Source organism: Alexandromys fortis, unplaced genomic scaffold, assembly GCF_014885135.2.
Source record: "Alexandromys fortis isolate MF-2015 unplaced genomic scaffold, M_Fortis_MF-2015_v1.1 scaffold_1, whole genome shotgun sequence".
Taxonomy (NCBI): domain Eukaryota; kingdom Metazoa; phylum Chordata; class Mammalia; order Rodentia; family Cricetidae; genus Alexandromys; species Alexandromys fortis.
In genome coordinates, this window is record NW_026067927.1 from 4,283,846 (window position 1) to 4,296,413 (window position 12,568).

Consider the following 12,568-nt stretch of genomic DNA (forward strand, 5'->3'; position numbering starts at 1 on the left):
AGGAAGAAGAAGAAGAAGAAGAAGAAGAAGAAGAAGAAGAAGAAGAAGAAGAAGAAGAAGAAGAAGANGGAAGAGGAAGAGGAAGAGGAAGAGGAAGAGGAAGAGGAAGAGGAAGAAGAAGAAGAAGAAGAAGAAGAAGAAGAAGAAGAAGAAGAAGAAGAAGAAGAAGAAGAAGAAGAAGAAGAAGAAGAAGAAGAAGAGAAAGAAACATGCTTCAGGTCACACAGGAGGTTAACAATAGACCCTGCTTCTGACCCCAAGGCTCTCAGCGCTGTGCACACTGCTTGGCCCACTATAGACAACAGTGACACTTGCTAACAATGACTTACTCAGTATCGTGAGCCCTGGAAGCTTCGTCTGAACCATCTGCAGACCCTACAGAGTGAGGAAGTAAAGGACAGGGGGGCAGGATGAGGAAAGATTACTCAATGGGTATAAAGCATTAGCAGGAGTCCTGGCTGCACAGGGGGCCAATACAGACAACAACTGAACACTGCGTATCTCAAAATCTACAGAAGGGACTGAATGTTTTCACCCGAAAGAAATGAGAATTTTCTGAGGACAGAGGCAGGTTTAACCTGATTACAAAAGCATGCGGGGGAACCAAACATCGCCAGCAGCCATTAAAATGCACGAGGTTGTGTTTTACATCTCAGTTAAAACAATAAATTAACAAATTGAAAACATCCATGAAGTCAATGGAGAAAGAGGAAGGAAGGAAGGGGAAAAAAGGAGAGGAGAGAGAGGGAAAGAGAAGAGAGTGAGAGGAGACAAAGAAAAGATGAAGAAGGGGGAGGGGAAGAGGGGAAAAGAGAGAGCAACCATAATTTCACCAAGAGCAAACACTGCCTGAAACCCCACGTCAGCCCGAAGCAGCACTGAAACCGCTCAAATCAGGCCACTCAAGCAAGGCCAGTGGATGGGCTACTCCCATGGACCATGCGATTCTCCCCATTTCCTATCCCGGTATCCTCTTAGGGCTCCCACCTTTGGAAGGGCATTCTACCTTTTGGTCTCACCTGATTCCCCGGTGCCACAGGGCCCCCGAATCTGTACTCCAGCCTGCTGAGACAGACAGACATTACAGGGAGTACAAGGAACAGCCTCCCAGGCCCCACAACCCTCTGCTGACCCCTCCTCCACCCGCAGGTCACCGGCCCTTGTACCTGATCTGGGTCTTCCACTCCAGCAACCAGGTTCTGGCCCCCCTTGCTCCTGTAGACAGGCTGTGGAACGACCTTCTCCATGCCCTTCCAGAACCAGGTCAGCACCCAGGAGCTGGGGCTGCCAAGGGATAGAAACACCACCGGTATCAATTCCCACACCATCTGAGTGGCAGTCCATATATCCCAAAGGACTTGACATAAATCAAGCTACTACTATCCCCACATGGTGAGTCTTTCAAACCTCGCTTCCTCTCTAGAAAGCACAGGGTTACCCTCCAGTCCCTAGCCAAGGCAGTGAGGGAGACTTTCGGAGCCTGCCCTCCAGTTGTTCCAAACAGCCCAGCCTCTCTCTATACCCCAATTAGCTTGCTGCTGCCAGCATCCTCACATCTGGTCCTCTCTCTGGAGGCAGAGGCTGAGGCTAATCTGATCATGTGAGGATCCCGAGTCACTGCCTTTCGTTAGCCCCAGCCCAATATATGTTTTGCTGGACAATCTGGCCTAAAATGGCTAAGCGTCAGGAACGTGGGCTTCACTGGGAAATCGGCAGCTCCAGTTGCCTGAAGTCACCCCAGCACTGAAATCATTCTGGCCCCCCAATATTACTGTGGCCTTCCCTCTCTTGCCCAGCACCCCTATTGTACTCAGAGCACCCCCAGCTTCCATGAAAGCTCCCCCAATCAGTCCCTAATGCTCTGGGCCTCTATTGAATGGCCAGGGACCCTTGCATGCCAGTGGCTCCCTGCAGGGGCAGTTGGGAGGTGAGAGGGTGATATGGTACCTGTTCACCTTGGCAACAGTCACCTGGGCCTGAGAGGTAGACTGAGGAGGGTCAGTTTCCTGGGCCTCTGGCAAAAAAAAAAAAAAAAAAAAAAAAAAAGAATGTCCCATATTTCAAATGTGGACCCGAGAGAGGCCTATCTCTTCCTTGCTGGGGACATCAAGTCAGAGGCAGGGCAGAAAGAGGCCACAAAGGGATTAGAACTGAAAAGCCCCCAGGAGCCTACTCCAAGGTTTCCGGAGCTTTCACTCTATCATATGTGAAGTGAGCTGCTGCTAGACTCTGAGAGGAAACCCCAAGCCCCTGCCCAGCCAGCCTGGGTCCCAGCACTCACCTTGAAGGCTAGGGCCAGCCTCAGCCACACCTTCCCCTTCCATTGGCTCCTCAGGCGGCTGTGGGGTTCAAACAGGACCTGTAAGTCTTGATGAGGCTGCCTAATGCAGAAAACACAGCCTCTGGTTCACCCCAGGGACCAGCAGCCCCCAAAGTTGAATGACTCATTTCAGGATCATCTCTGTAAGTCCTGCTGGCCTCTCCCCCACCCAGGACCCTTCCTTCTTCACACCCACGGGCTTGGCACTTAGGCTGGGACCTCATCCCCCAGCCTCATATCCCCCACTCAGTGGCCTGAGAAGAGGGAAGAGCCATAGGACAGACTTGGAGAACAGGGGTCAGATATGCCCCCCAGTCAGGCCTCTTCCTCCTAGTGCCCACACTTTCCTTCTTGCCTCTGCTATTCGCCTCCCTCCTGTTCCTGCAGCCTCCTCTACTCCTGTACACCGTGCGCAGCTATAGACAGCCATGCATGGGCATCCATGCAGTCACAGCTGTATACCCATTCCTGAGCCCGGAGGACAGTGGGCAGCAAAGAGACACACTTCTGGGCCTCTGGAAAAGAGTCCCATACTTCACACCTGGTGTCCCAAGAGGCCCACTCCTCTCTAACACATTTATATCTATGAACATATAGACATGATCATGCATATCACACTGTTGCGCATATAATGGTGATATGTATGCATGCATACATATACAAAACAAGTGTATCCATACAAATACACTTGTATCTACCTATATGTAGACATGTCAGCAATACAACTATATTCATATACACATATGCATACACACTTGTACATAGACATGTCAGAGTACATACACATTAACACATGCACATGCAGACACATTTGCATGTGTATATATATAGAAATTTGCATATACACATACATGTATGTGCTCAATCACATAAATAGGCATTTGTACAATTATGGAAGCATGTGTATATACACATGTATACATATACAAATATACACACATCTAAAATATACACGCGTATACATGTGGCATATAAAATATGTTTGTATACGGGGATGTGCAAATGTAAGAACAGACATGTGCCAAGTGGTGGTGGCGCAAGCCTTTAATTCCAGCAGGGGGGGGGGGCAGAGACAGGTGGATGTCTGTGAGTTCCAAGACAGGCTTCAAAGCTACAGAAAAACTCTATATCAAAAAAACAAAAAAGAAAAAGAAACAAAAACAAAGAACAGACACATGTATGCACAAACACATAAGCTCATACTCAGAAATATGCACATACACATGGAATCATGTGCACAGAAAAAAAATGCATGAATATGCATACAAATATACACCCATAGGCATGCAGACCCAAATCTGAAATACCCAAGTGTGCCCACAGTATGCCATCATGAATAAACCATAAGCACATACACACATACACACTCTATAGCCGGTTCCTAAACACACTCTGAACTCGCCCACGGGCAACCTTTCCTCTTCCAGAAATACCTTGCCTCAGCATCTCCCCAGTTAAAACTCCCCCACCAGTCTCTGTGCCTAAACACGCCCCACCAGCCTCCAGTTTGGGAGGTTAAATGACGGTTGTCTATGAGTTCCCGTAAACTCTAAGAGCAGTGTTGGAGCTCGCTCCCTTACTAGCCCTTTCTCCTAGTAGAAGGAGCTCATGGGTACTTGTCTATAGACTCCCAGGGACAATGCCTGATTGATTCTTTATGCCTTTTGCTCTAAGCACAGGATCTCACATCAATTAGAAGCTAAATTAAATCTGCTTAATTAAGCTGCTGAATTAATTGTCATCAGGCCCCTGAAGGGATGAGATGCCGAACTGGCAAGTTTTTGATATGCTTGAAGGAACATGCTAGAAAAATGTTCCTCAATATGTGGCATATGGGCCAGTGCCGGTGCAAACTGCTAACTGGTCCATGGTGGTTGAACATTTGGAATTAAAAATTAAGGGCTGGTTGAGATGCTTTTATGGGTAAGGGTGCTTGCTGTCTGCTCAGAGGACACGTCCACACAAGACTTGTCCTCTGACTTTGCACATAAATGAAATAAATTTTTTTCTTTTTTTTTTTTTTTTTGGTGGAATAAATTTTTAAAAATCGGCCAGGCAGTGGTGTCACACACCTTTAATCCCAGCACTCAGAAGGCAGAGGCAGGCAGATCTCTATGAGCTTGAGGCCAGCCTGTTCTATAAGAGCTAGTTCCAGGGGGCCAGAGGAATGGCTCAGAGGTTAAGAGCATTGCCTGCTCTTCCAGAGTTCCTGAGTTCAATTCCCAGCAACCACGTGGTGGCTCACAACCATCTGTAATGAGGTCTGGTGCCCTCTTCTGGCCTGCAGGCATACATGCAGAAAGGATATTGTATACATAATAAATAAATATTAAAAAAAAAAAAAAAAAAAGAGCTAGTTCCAGGATAGCCTGGGATACACAGAGAAACCCTGTCTTGAAAAAAAAAATTTTTTTTTTGAAAATCTGTGTCAAGTCCCAAAGTGTATGTACTCAGTGGAACACTAATCTTGTTTAAAATTAGTTAGTTAGTGAGTTGATTGGTTTGTTAGTTAGTTATTGGTTTTTCGAGACAAAGTTTCTCTGTGTAGACCAGGCTGGCCTAGAACAGAAAATTGCCTCACTCTGCCTCCCAAGTGCTGGGATTAAAAGTATGTGCCACCACTGCTCAGCTCTTTTATTTTTTTAATTATTTATTTCTTAAAAATATTTATTTATTTATTATGTATACAATATTCTGTCTGTGTATGCCTGAAGGCCTGAAGAGGGCACCAGACCCCATTACAGATGGTTGTGAGCCACCATGTGGTTGCTGAAAATTAAACTCAGGACCTTTGGATAAGCAGGCAATGCTCTTAACCTCTGAACCATCTCTCCAGCCCCCTAATCATTTATTTTTTAAGATAATATAATTACTACACTTCTCCCTTCTTTTTCCTCCCTTTAAACTCTCCCATAAACCCCTCCTTTCTCTTTTTCAAATCTATGGCCTCTTTATTCATTATAATTGTTGTTATATACATAGCATGTGTACAAATATATTTCTAAATACATAAATGCAACCTGTTCAATCTGTAGATGTTACTTGTATGTATGTTTTCAGGGATGGCCATTTGGTATTGGATACCCAATTGATGTTCTTCCCTGGGGGAGACTATTTCTCCTGCTTTTGTTACCTGTAGTTCTTGTGTTGCCTACTTTAGCATATCCATTGCTGTTATCCTTGGAACACTAATGTTAAAAGATGCTTGGAAAATAAAATACTGTTTAAGAGGCCAGAGAGATAGCTCAGTGGTTAAGAGTACTTGCTGCTTGCCCACCTTTTAGGCAGTCACTACTATCCTCAAGGAATCTGATGCCCTCTTCTGGCCTCTGTGGTCACTGCACTCATGAGAGCACACACACACACACACACACACACACACACACACACAGTTATATATGATATTTAAAACAAATCTTTAAAAGTGCTGTTTTTAAAAACCTATATTAATTTCCTACTTCCTAAACTAAGAAAGTCTTCCTACAAAATAAATACTAGCTGAAGGAAGTGATGTGCTTCTATTCTGGAGCTATTTCTGGATCTCCTTAGGAACTGGTAATAAACAGACCAGAGTCTAGAGTGTCTCAGTCTGCTCTAAACTCTAGAGACTGACAGACACAGCTGCAGGACATTTATAGCCTATTGCTTGTTTTTGTAAATAGATAATGTATGTGTATATGATGTTTGTACCATGTACATATTTAGAAAACAACTTTGGGTGTCAGTCCTTGCCTTGCACCTTGCTTTAAGACAGGGCCTCTTCATGGCCTGTTTGATGTGTTAGCCAGATTATCTGGGACATGGGCCTCCGGGGAATCTCCTCTCTGCTCCCAACTCTCTGGGGAAGCGCTGGGACAACATATGTTCATTCAACTGCACCCAGATTTCACCTAAGTTCTGGGGATTCAAACTCAAGTCCTCATGCTTGCATGGTAAATGCTTTTGCCCTCTGAGCCATTTCTCCAGTCCCTGAACAGCAAGACCAGCCTGTCCTTGCCCCCTCGCCCCTCACCAGGGTCGGGGTCTCTGGCACATCCTCTTCAGGGGCTGTTTCGGGTTCTGGCTCTGGTTCTGGCTCCAGCTGAGGCTCTGGTTCAGGTTCTGGTTTTGCCTCAGGCTCCAGCTCTGGTTCTGGCTCTGGTTCTGCTTCCTCCTTAGTCTTCTGAGGGGTCTCTGGAGGCTGAGGCAGCACCTTCTGGACCCAGCCCAACATACTGGTGCCTGCAATGGACAAAAAACTGCTTAGTTTTGTAAAAGCAAGCCAAGTGGGCAAGGTGGGGAGACCGGGCCTTGGCGTCCACCCAGTAGGCGTAAAGTCCGAATCCACGTTGGGAGCCAGATGTGAAAAGGACACTTAAAAGAAATCCCACACTAGCTCAGAACTGAGAAATCGATGGGTATTTATTTAGGGGTAAACTCACAAATCAGAATCCTCTGCTTGAACGGAGAACAGAAACCGAATCCCGCAATAGGAAAGAGAGCGGACGCATGCTCTACATCAGCAAGTATAGTATAAGAGGCCACGCCCTAGTGGGCGGGTAACCACTGTCTGTAAGACTTCCTACAGCAGAGTCTTACTGCGTGGAATGCTCCTCATCCACGGCCACTTTGTGGGTCGCATATGCCCTTTACCGCTTATCTTTAAAAATATTTCTGCAGGGCTAGAGAGATGGCTCAGCGGTTAAGAGCATTGCCTGTTCTTCCAAAGGTCCTGAGTTCAATTCCCAGCAACCACATGGTGGCTCACAAACATCTGTAAAGAGGTCTGGTGCCCTCTTCTGGCCTGCAGGCATACACACAACAGAATATTGTATACATAATAAATAAATATATTAAAAAATAAAATAAATAAATAAATGAAAATATTTCTGCAGTAGGGCTGGAGAGATGGTGTCATGGTGAAGACCCACACCAGAGGACCCACACCGGGGGTGTGGAAACGCTGGAAAGGAAGAAGCACAGTTGTTTGAACAGAAGATGTGCATGCTCTAACATTGTCATGAGCAGATCAGTTCAACTCCTCTCGCCTCTGTGTGCCTGTCTGTAAAGTGGGGGCACTGCAGCCAGGCCTGGTGGTACTTAGACTCCAGTACTTGAGCTGGGAAGGCAGAAGGACCAGCAGTTCAAGGTCAGCCTGAACAAAACCAAGTGACCTTGATAGTCCCTAACCTCCTAACCTCGTAAGAAGAGTGTGAGAATAAAATCCACTAAGAGAAGCCAGGCCTGGTAGTGCACGCCTTTAATCCCAGCACTCAGGATGCAAATCTGTGAGTTTGAGGCCAGCCTGGTCTAAGAGTGAGTTCCAGGACAGCCAAGACTACATAGAGAAACCCTGTCTCAAAACACTAACAAATTGATGTTGTGGAAAATTATTTTAAGCTGTGTTACTTTTGTTTATGCTGTGGAGCATTTGTTTTAACGATGCAAAGATGTGTTGCATTCTTTCATGTTGCTTTTGTTTAACTCTACGACACTGTGATTGTTTGCCTGTCTAAAACACCTGATGAGCTAATAAAGAGCTGAACAGCCGGGCGATGGTGGCGCACGCCTTTAATCCCAGCACTTGGGAGGCAGAGGCAGGCAGATCTCTGTGAGTTCGAGACCAGCCTGGTCTACAAGAGCTAGTTCCAGGACAGGTTCCAAAACCACAGAGAAACCCTGTCTCGAAAAAGCAAAAAAAATAAAAAAATAAAGAGCTGAACAGCCAATAGCAAGGCAGGAGAAAGGATAGGCAGGGCTGGCAGGCAGAGAGAATAAATAGGAGAAATATGGAAGGAGCAAGGTAGAACAAGGAGAGGACATCAGGGGCCAGCCATCCAGCCACACAGCAAGTTGCCAAGAAAGAAGTAAAGTGACATATATAGGAATAGAGAAAGAGAAAAGTCCAGAGACCAAAGATAGATGGGATAACTTAATATAAAAAAAAGCTGGCCTCTATGGAACAGAGCTTAAGCTGCAGAGTCAGCTCAGCCCACGGTAAAGTGATGAGGGCCGGATACAATCCCTGGGTTCTAGTTCCCTGCTGGTTCGAGGGTGTGGACACAGCGACTTCCTCCCGAGGTCACACATGTGGGATGGTAGAAAGCACAGACCCCAGCCAACTATCAGCAGCCGGGGAACCAGACCTGAAAAAAGCCCTCCTCAAAGCCTGGCTACCACACCCCTCTGACAACACTCATTCTTCCGACCATCTTGCCCTCCCCTACTCCCTGTAAGGGGGATAGCCATCCTCAGACTAATAAAATTGTCTAAGGTTGACTCTGGTCAAGACATGTTTACTCTCAAATCTGCTTGGACCCTGACTTCCTTCTTTTGTCTTCGGCTGGAGGACCAGTGGGCAACAATCCTGGCTTGCATTTCTGAACTGTCTGGAAATTACTCGGGAAGAGGCCTCCTAGGCCAGTTTTCTGGATGGGAATTTGGAGGCCCATCTTGCTGCCCTCCAACTTTAAAGAGCGAGGCTGAGGCAGGAAGATGACCTAGGGCTACCCACCAGCATTCTGAGAATCTTCTGAGGAGCTAGAGAAAACACAGATTCCTAGGCTCCCCCAAACCATAGTGGGACCTTAAGTCTTCATTTCTCAGGCTGCCCTGAAGCTACCAAAGTCTAAATCACGGGAGGCGGCCTTACAGCTCTCCCGTCAGGTCTACTTCATCCCCTCAATGCCCTGCTAGAAGCTGAGCATGGGGACCCCCCCCCCACCAAGGAGTCCTACTGAGCCCCCACTTCATTCTGAGTTACCTGTTCAGATGTCAGCTGCTAGCAGGTACTGCGGTCTCAGTGCTCCTGAAGCTGGCCCCTCAGACACAGCCAGGATTAATTGGCACTAGACGGGCCGAGTGCAAAGGATTAGCATGTGCAGAAAGGGGGGCAGGGCTCGTGCCAGGGGAGCCAGCAACAATCCCCAAGTGTGTCCAACAGGGTTTAGGGCCCTATAAATTGCTAGGGCACCTGCCCCAGTGCTGGGGCCAGACTTCCCACACCCTGGCAAAGCCAGAGAGAGACTACAAAACCAGGAATGGATGTCTGTGTGGTTCTGGGGGACCCCTCGAGGTGACAGAAGCTCATCGGCTCAGCCAGGGGGACAGGAGTGTGTCCTTACTCTCCAGCACTGTTAGGAATATTTCCTAAGCGAGCTCTCTGACGATGCAAAAATTCCCAATCAAGCCAAATCAAAACAAGCCAAATTAAGAAATATCCAGGTTTAATGGGAGATCTACGCTCTCGGGTAGCCCCGAGGGGGAAACCGGGAAGCCGCAGAAACGCGACCCCCGGGGAGGAAGAAAGGGGGACCACATGTTCTTCTTTTGGGGGATCACTTAAGTACCCTGGGGAGTGGTCCTGACCCCACCCCCAGGGAGGGGTCAGGACTGGCCTGCTGGGATTTGAAGTCCAGACCAGGTGGCTGAGATAGATGCCAGGGACTGGGGCCTAGGCTCCCAGCCTAACAAGCACCAACGTTGGACCTGAGCAGGCTCTCTGCGGCAGAGTCTTTAATAGCTCGAGCTTTACCACAAGAACCAGGACAAGACCTTTAGCCAAAATCTGTACTTAGCAGCATTTCCTGAGAAACAGAACCAAGACAGTATAAAGTCTCAGGACCAGAAGGCCTAGGATATGCCCCAGTTAGACATCTCTAGCCTCAGACTCCCTGAAGGGTAGCGAGTTCAAGACACAGCATCCAAGGTGGCCAAAGGACCCAGAGACTGAGCTCCAAGGCCAGCAGCAGCAGGAAGAACCACACTCAACTAAGAAAGAATCAGAGACAGTTTCTCCTCTTTCCTCTATCCTGCTCCCTCCCAGATACTAACCAAGCAGATTAATTCCAACCACATAAGGGGGTAACCTCAGTTTGCTGACCGGCATGCCAGGCTTGCCTGGAAGCACCCTCCCAGCCACACCCAGAGGTCTCACTTTACCCATCTCTGGGTATTCCTAACCAGCCTAGTTAAAGCCCAAAATGAACAGTCTTGATCATCACAGGTTCCAAGAACTGGCTGATAACTTGACCAAATTGGGCAACTGAGGCTGGACTCTCAGAAGAAATACAGATCCAGGAGGAGGGGGTGCCAAGGGCAGTGGTCTAGGGGAGAGGGGCTCTGTGAGGTGGTAGCACCCGAGTTGGTTCTAGGGTCACTTAACCTGAGGATCCTGTTTGCCTGTGAGTCAGCCATAAGCCTGCTGAATGAGACTGGTTTAGGACTTCCTCCGAAGCCCATTGTCCTGTCGCCTCTGTTACTGTAACACAACCCCTTAAACCAAGTCATTTACAAGGAACAGAAGGGTACTGTTCCCTGCTGCTACAGAAGATCAAAGCAATAGAAGAGGTGGAATCTGGGAAGCGCGTGTGATGCTTGTTTCTGACTCCGGCCATGGGCACCAAGCTCTGCGTGTAAGTCTTCACATCACTGGGTCCCTTCTCTCAGACCATTTCTAGGGTAGGCTCTTCCAGACGAAGCAATCATATTGTAAACTTCTCTTTCTTGTTGTTTGGGTGTTTCAGAGACAGGATGTTGCTAAAATCCCTTCCCTGGAGGAAGCATAAGCGATTTCTACATCTTCTCTCCCACGGTCCCAATGACAAACCCAGCACAGTTCCACCAGAGTTCACTATGGGGAGCCAACGCATTTATCAGACTTCTTTAGAGAGTGTGGGCGACAGGTTATTTCTGGAGTGTGGGTGTTCCTCCGCCAAGAGTCTACACCAGAAAGTCTTTTCCCAGCAGGGTTGATGACTTTTGTTTGTTTGTTTGTTTTGAGACAGGGTTTCTCTCTGCAGCTGTCCTGGAACTCACTCTCTGTAGACCAGGTTGACCTCGAACTCACAGAGCTCCACTTACCTGTGCCTCGTGGGATATAAGGCATCTGCCACCGACGTCCAAGACTTTCTTACAGCTGCATAGACAAGCGCCTTTGCTGCTCTGCCCTGGGAGGGTCTTCCCTCACCTAAATTCTCTAGCCCCTCTGAGGTCAGGAGCAGTTAGGCCAGAGTTGCCTATGACAGGTGGTCGGGAGCAGCAGGGTACACACAGGTGAGAATTGTGATTCCCTGCCCTACCCCCTGAGGATGTCAATTGTCAACAAGCCCAGCGGAGATAATCTCCTGCAAATTGGCACAGCAGAATTCCCCGAGACAGCTGTTTAGCTGGGAGGGAAGTCCTGTACAACGCAGGGCCACACACCCTGTAGCCATGGTTCGGTGTGAACTCAACCTCTGGGGTGCTGAGATTATAGCTGTATGCCAGCATGCTTAGTTCATATTCCAGTTTTTAATATACTATTAAACTCTTTTGTAAAGTTAGTACCCTGTGTCTGGACCTGAGTAGCAGTTACCAGTGTCGGGGGTGGAGGATATGTCTCAATTTATAAAACACTAAATTATATATTTATATGCTTTCTGTATTTTTTTAATTTGGTTTTTTTTTTTTTTTGAAACAGGATAATTCTATGTCGCCCTGGCTGGCCTGGAACTCACTATGTAGATCAGGCTGCTCCTGAACTCACAGAGATAGACTTGCCTCTGCCTCCTGAGTAAGAATTAAAGGTGGGTGCCACTATGCCCAGCTATTTTCTAACATTAAAAGAGTTGGACTTTTCAGGGCATTGGTGGTGCATGCCTTTAATCCCAGAGGCAGAGGTAGGCGAATCTCTGAGTTTAAGGCCAGCCTGGTCTACAGAGCCGAGTTCCAGGACAGCCAAGGCCATAGAGAGAAATCCCATCTTGAAACAAAACAAAACAACCGAGAGTTGTGCTTTAGGTTGCGGGTGCTAATCAGAGTCAGCGCTGGGCAAGTTTCTGTACGAGGAGGCCTTGCTTAGGTTCTGGGTCCCTACAGAGGAGCAGCCCCCAATCCTACGGCAGTGAAACAGCAGGAGATACTGAAGGGCGGGTTTAGCGCTCCTGTAAGTGTATGCAGATCATATGCTAATATACGCAAAAGAATAGGCAGTCCCAGGATTGCAAACCTCGGGATGTCTTGTTCTAAACCCAGAGCATCAAGCTGTGGGGAGGATACCCACAGCCTGGCTTTCCTGGGGGAAAGGAGGCTGCAGCCCAGGTAGTGAGGCGGAGTGGGATGGGGGTGGGGTGAAGTATCACCTGCTAATCCCTAGCCTGCTGAGGCCACCACTCTTCCTGATCCCTGCCCTGACCCTGGAGCCTGGCTAATCTCCACCCCCCAAAGACCAAAGGCAGCTTGGCATCCCCTTCCCTGAGATTCATGGGGATCAGGGGTCCTCCAGGCTCC

At 47.9% G+C, this 12,568-nt stretch overlaps 1 protein-coding gene across 1 annotated transcript in view; it reads right to left on the reverse strand.

Annotated features, from left to right (window-relative positions):
- The window catches only part of Cngb1 (cyclic nucleotide gated channel subunit beta 1), a 70,625-nt gene that overhangs the window by 55,609 nt on the left and 2,448 nt on the right, over positions 1 to 12,568 (reverse strand). The window contains exons 2-7 of the mRNA XM_050143406.1: positions 6,333 to 6,541; positions 2,282 to 2,339; positions 1,948 to 2,014; positions 1,167 to 1,284; positions 1,020 to 1,062; positions 330 to 375 (exon numbers count right to left, since the gene is read on the reverse strand). Coding sequence (XP_049999363.1) covers positions 330 to 375; positions 1,020 to 1,062; positions 1,167 to 1,284; positions 1,948 to 2,014; positions 2,282 to 2,339; positions 6,333 to 6,541 — 541 coding nt within the window. The remainder of the gene's footprint in view (positions 1 to 329; positions 376 to 1,019; positions 1,063 to 1,166; positions 1,285 to 1,947; positions 2,015 to 2,281; positions 2,340 to 6,332; positions 6,542 to 12,568) is intronic.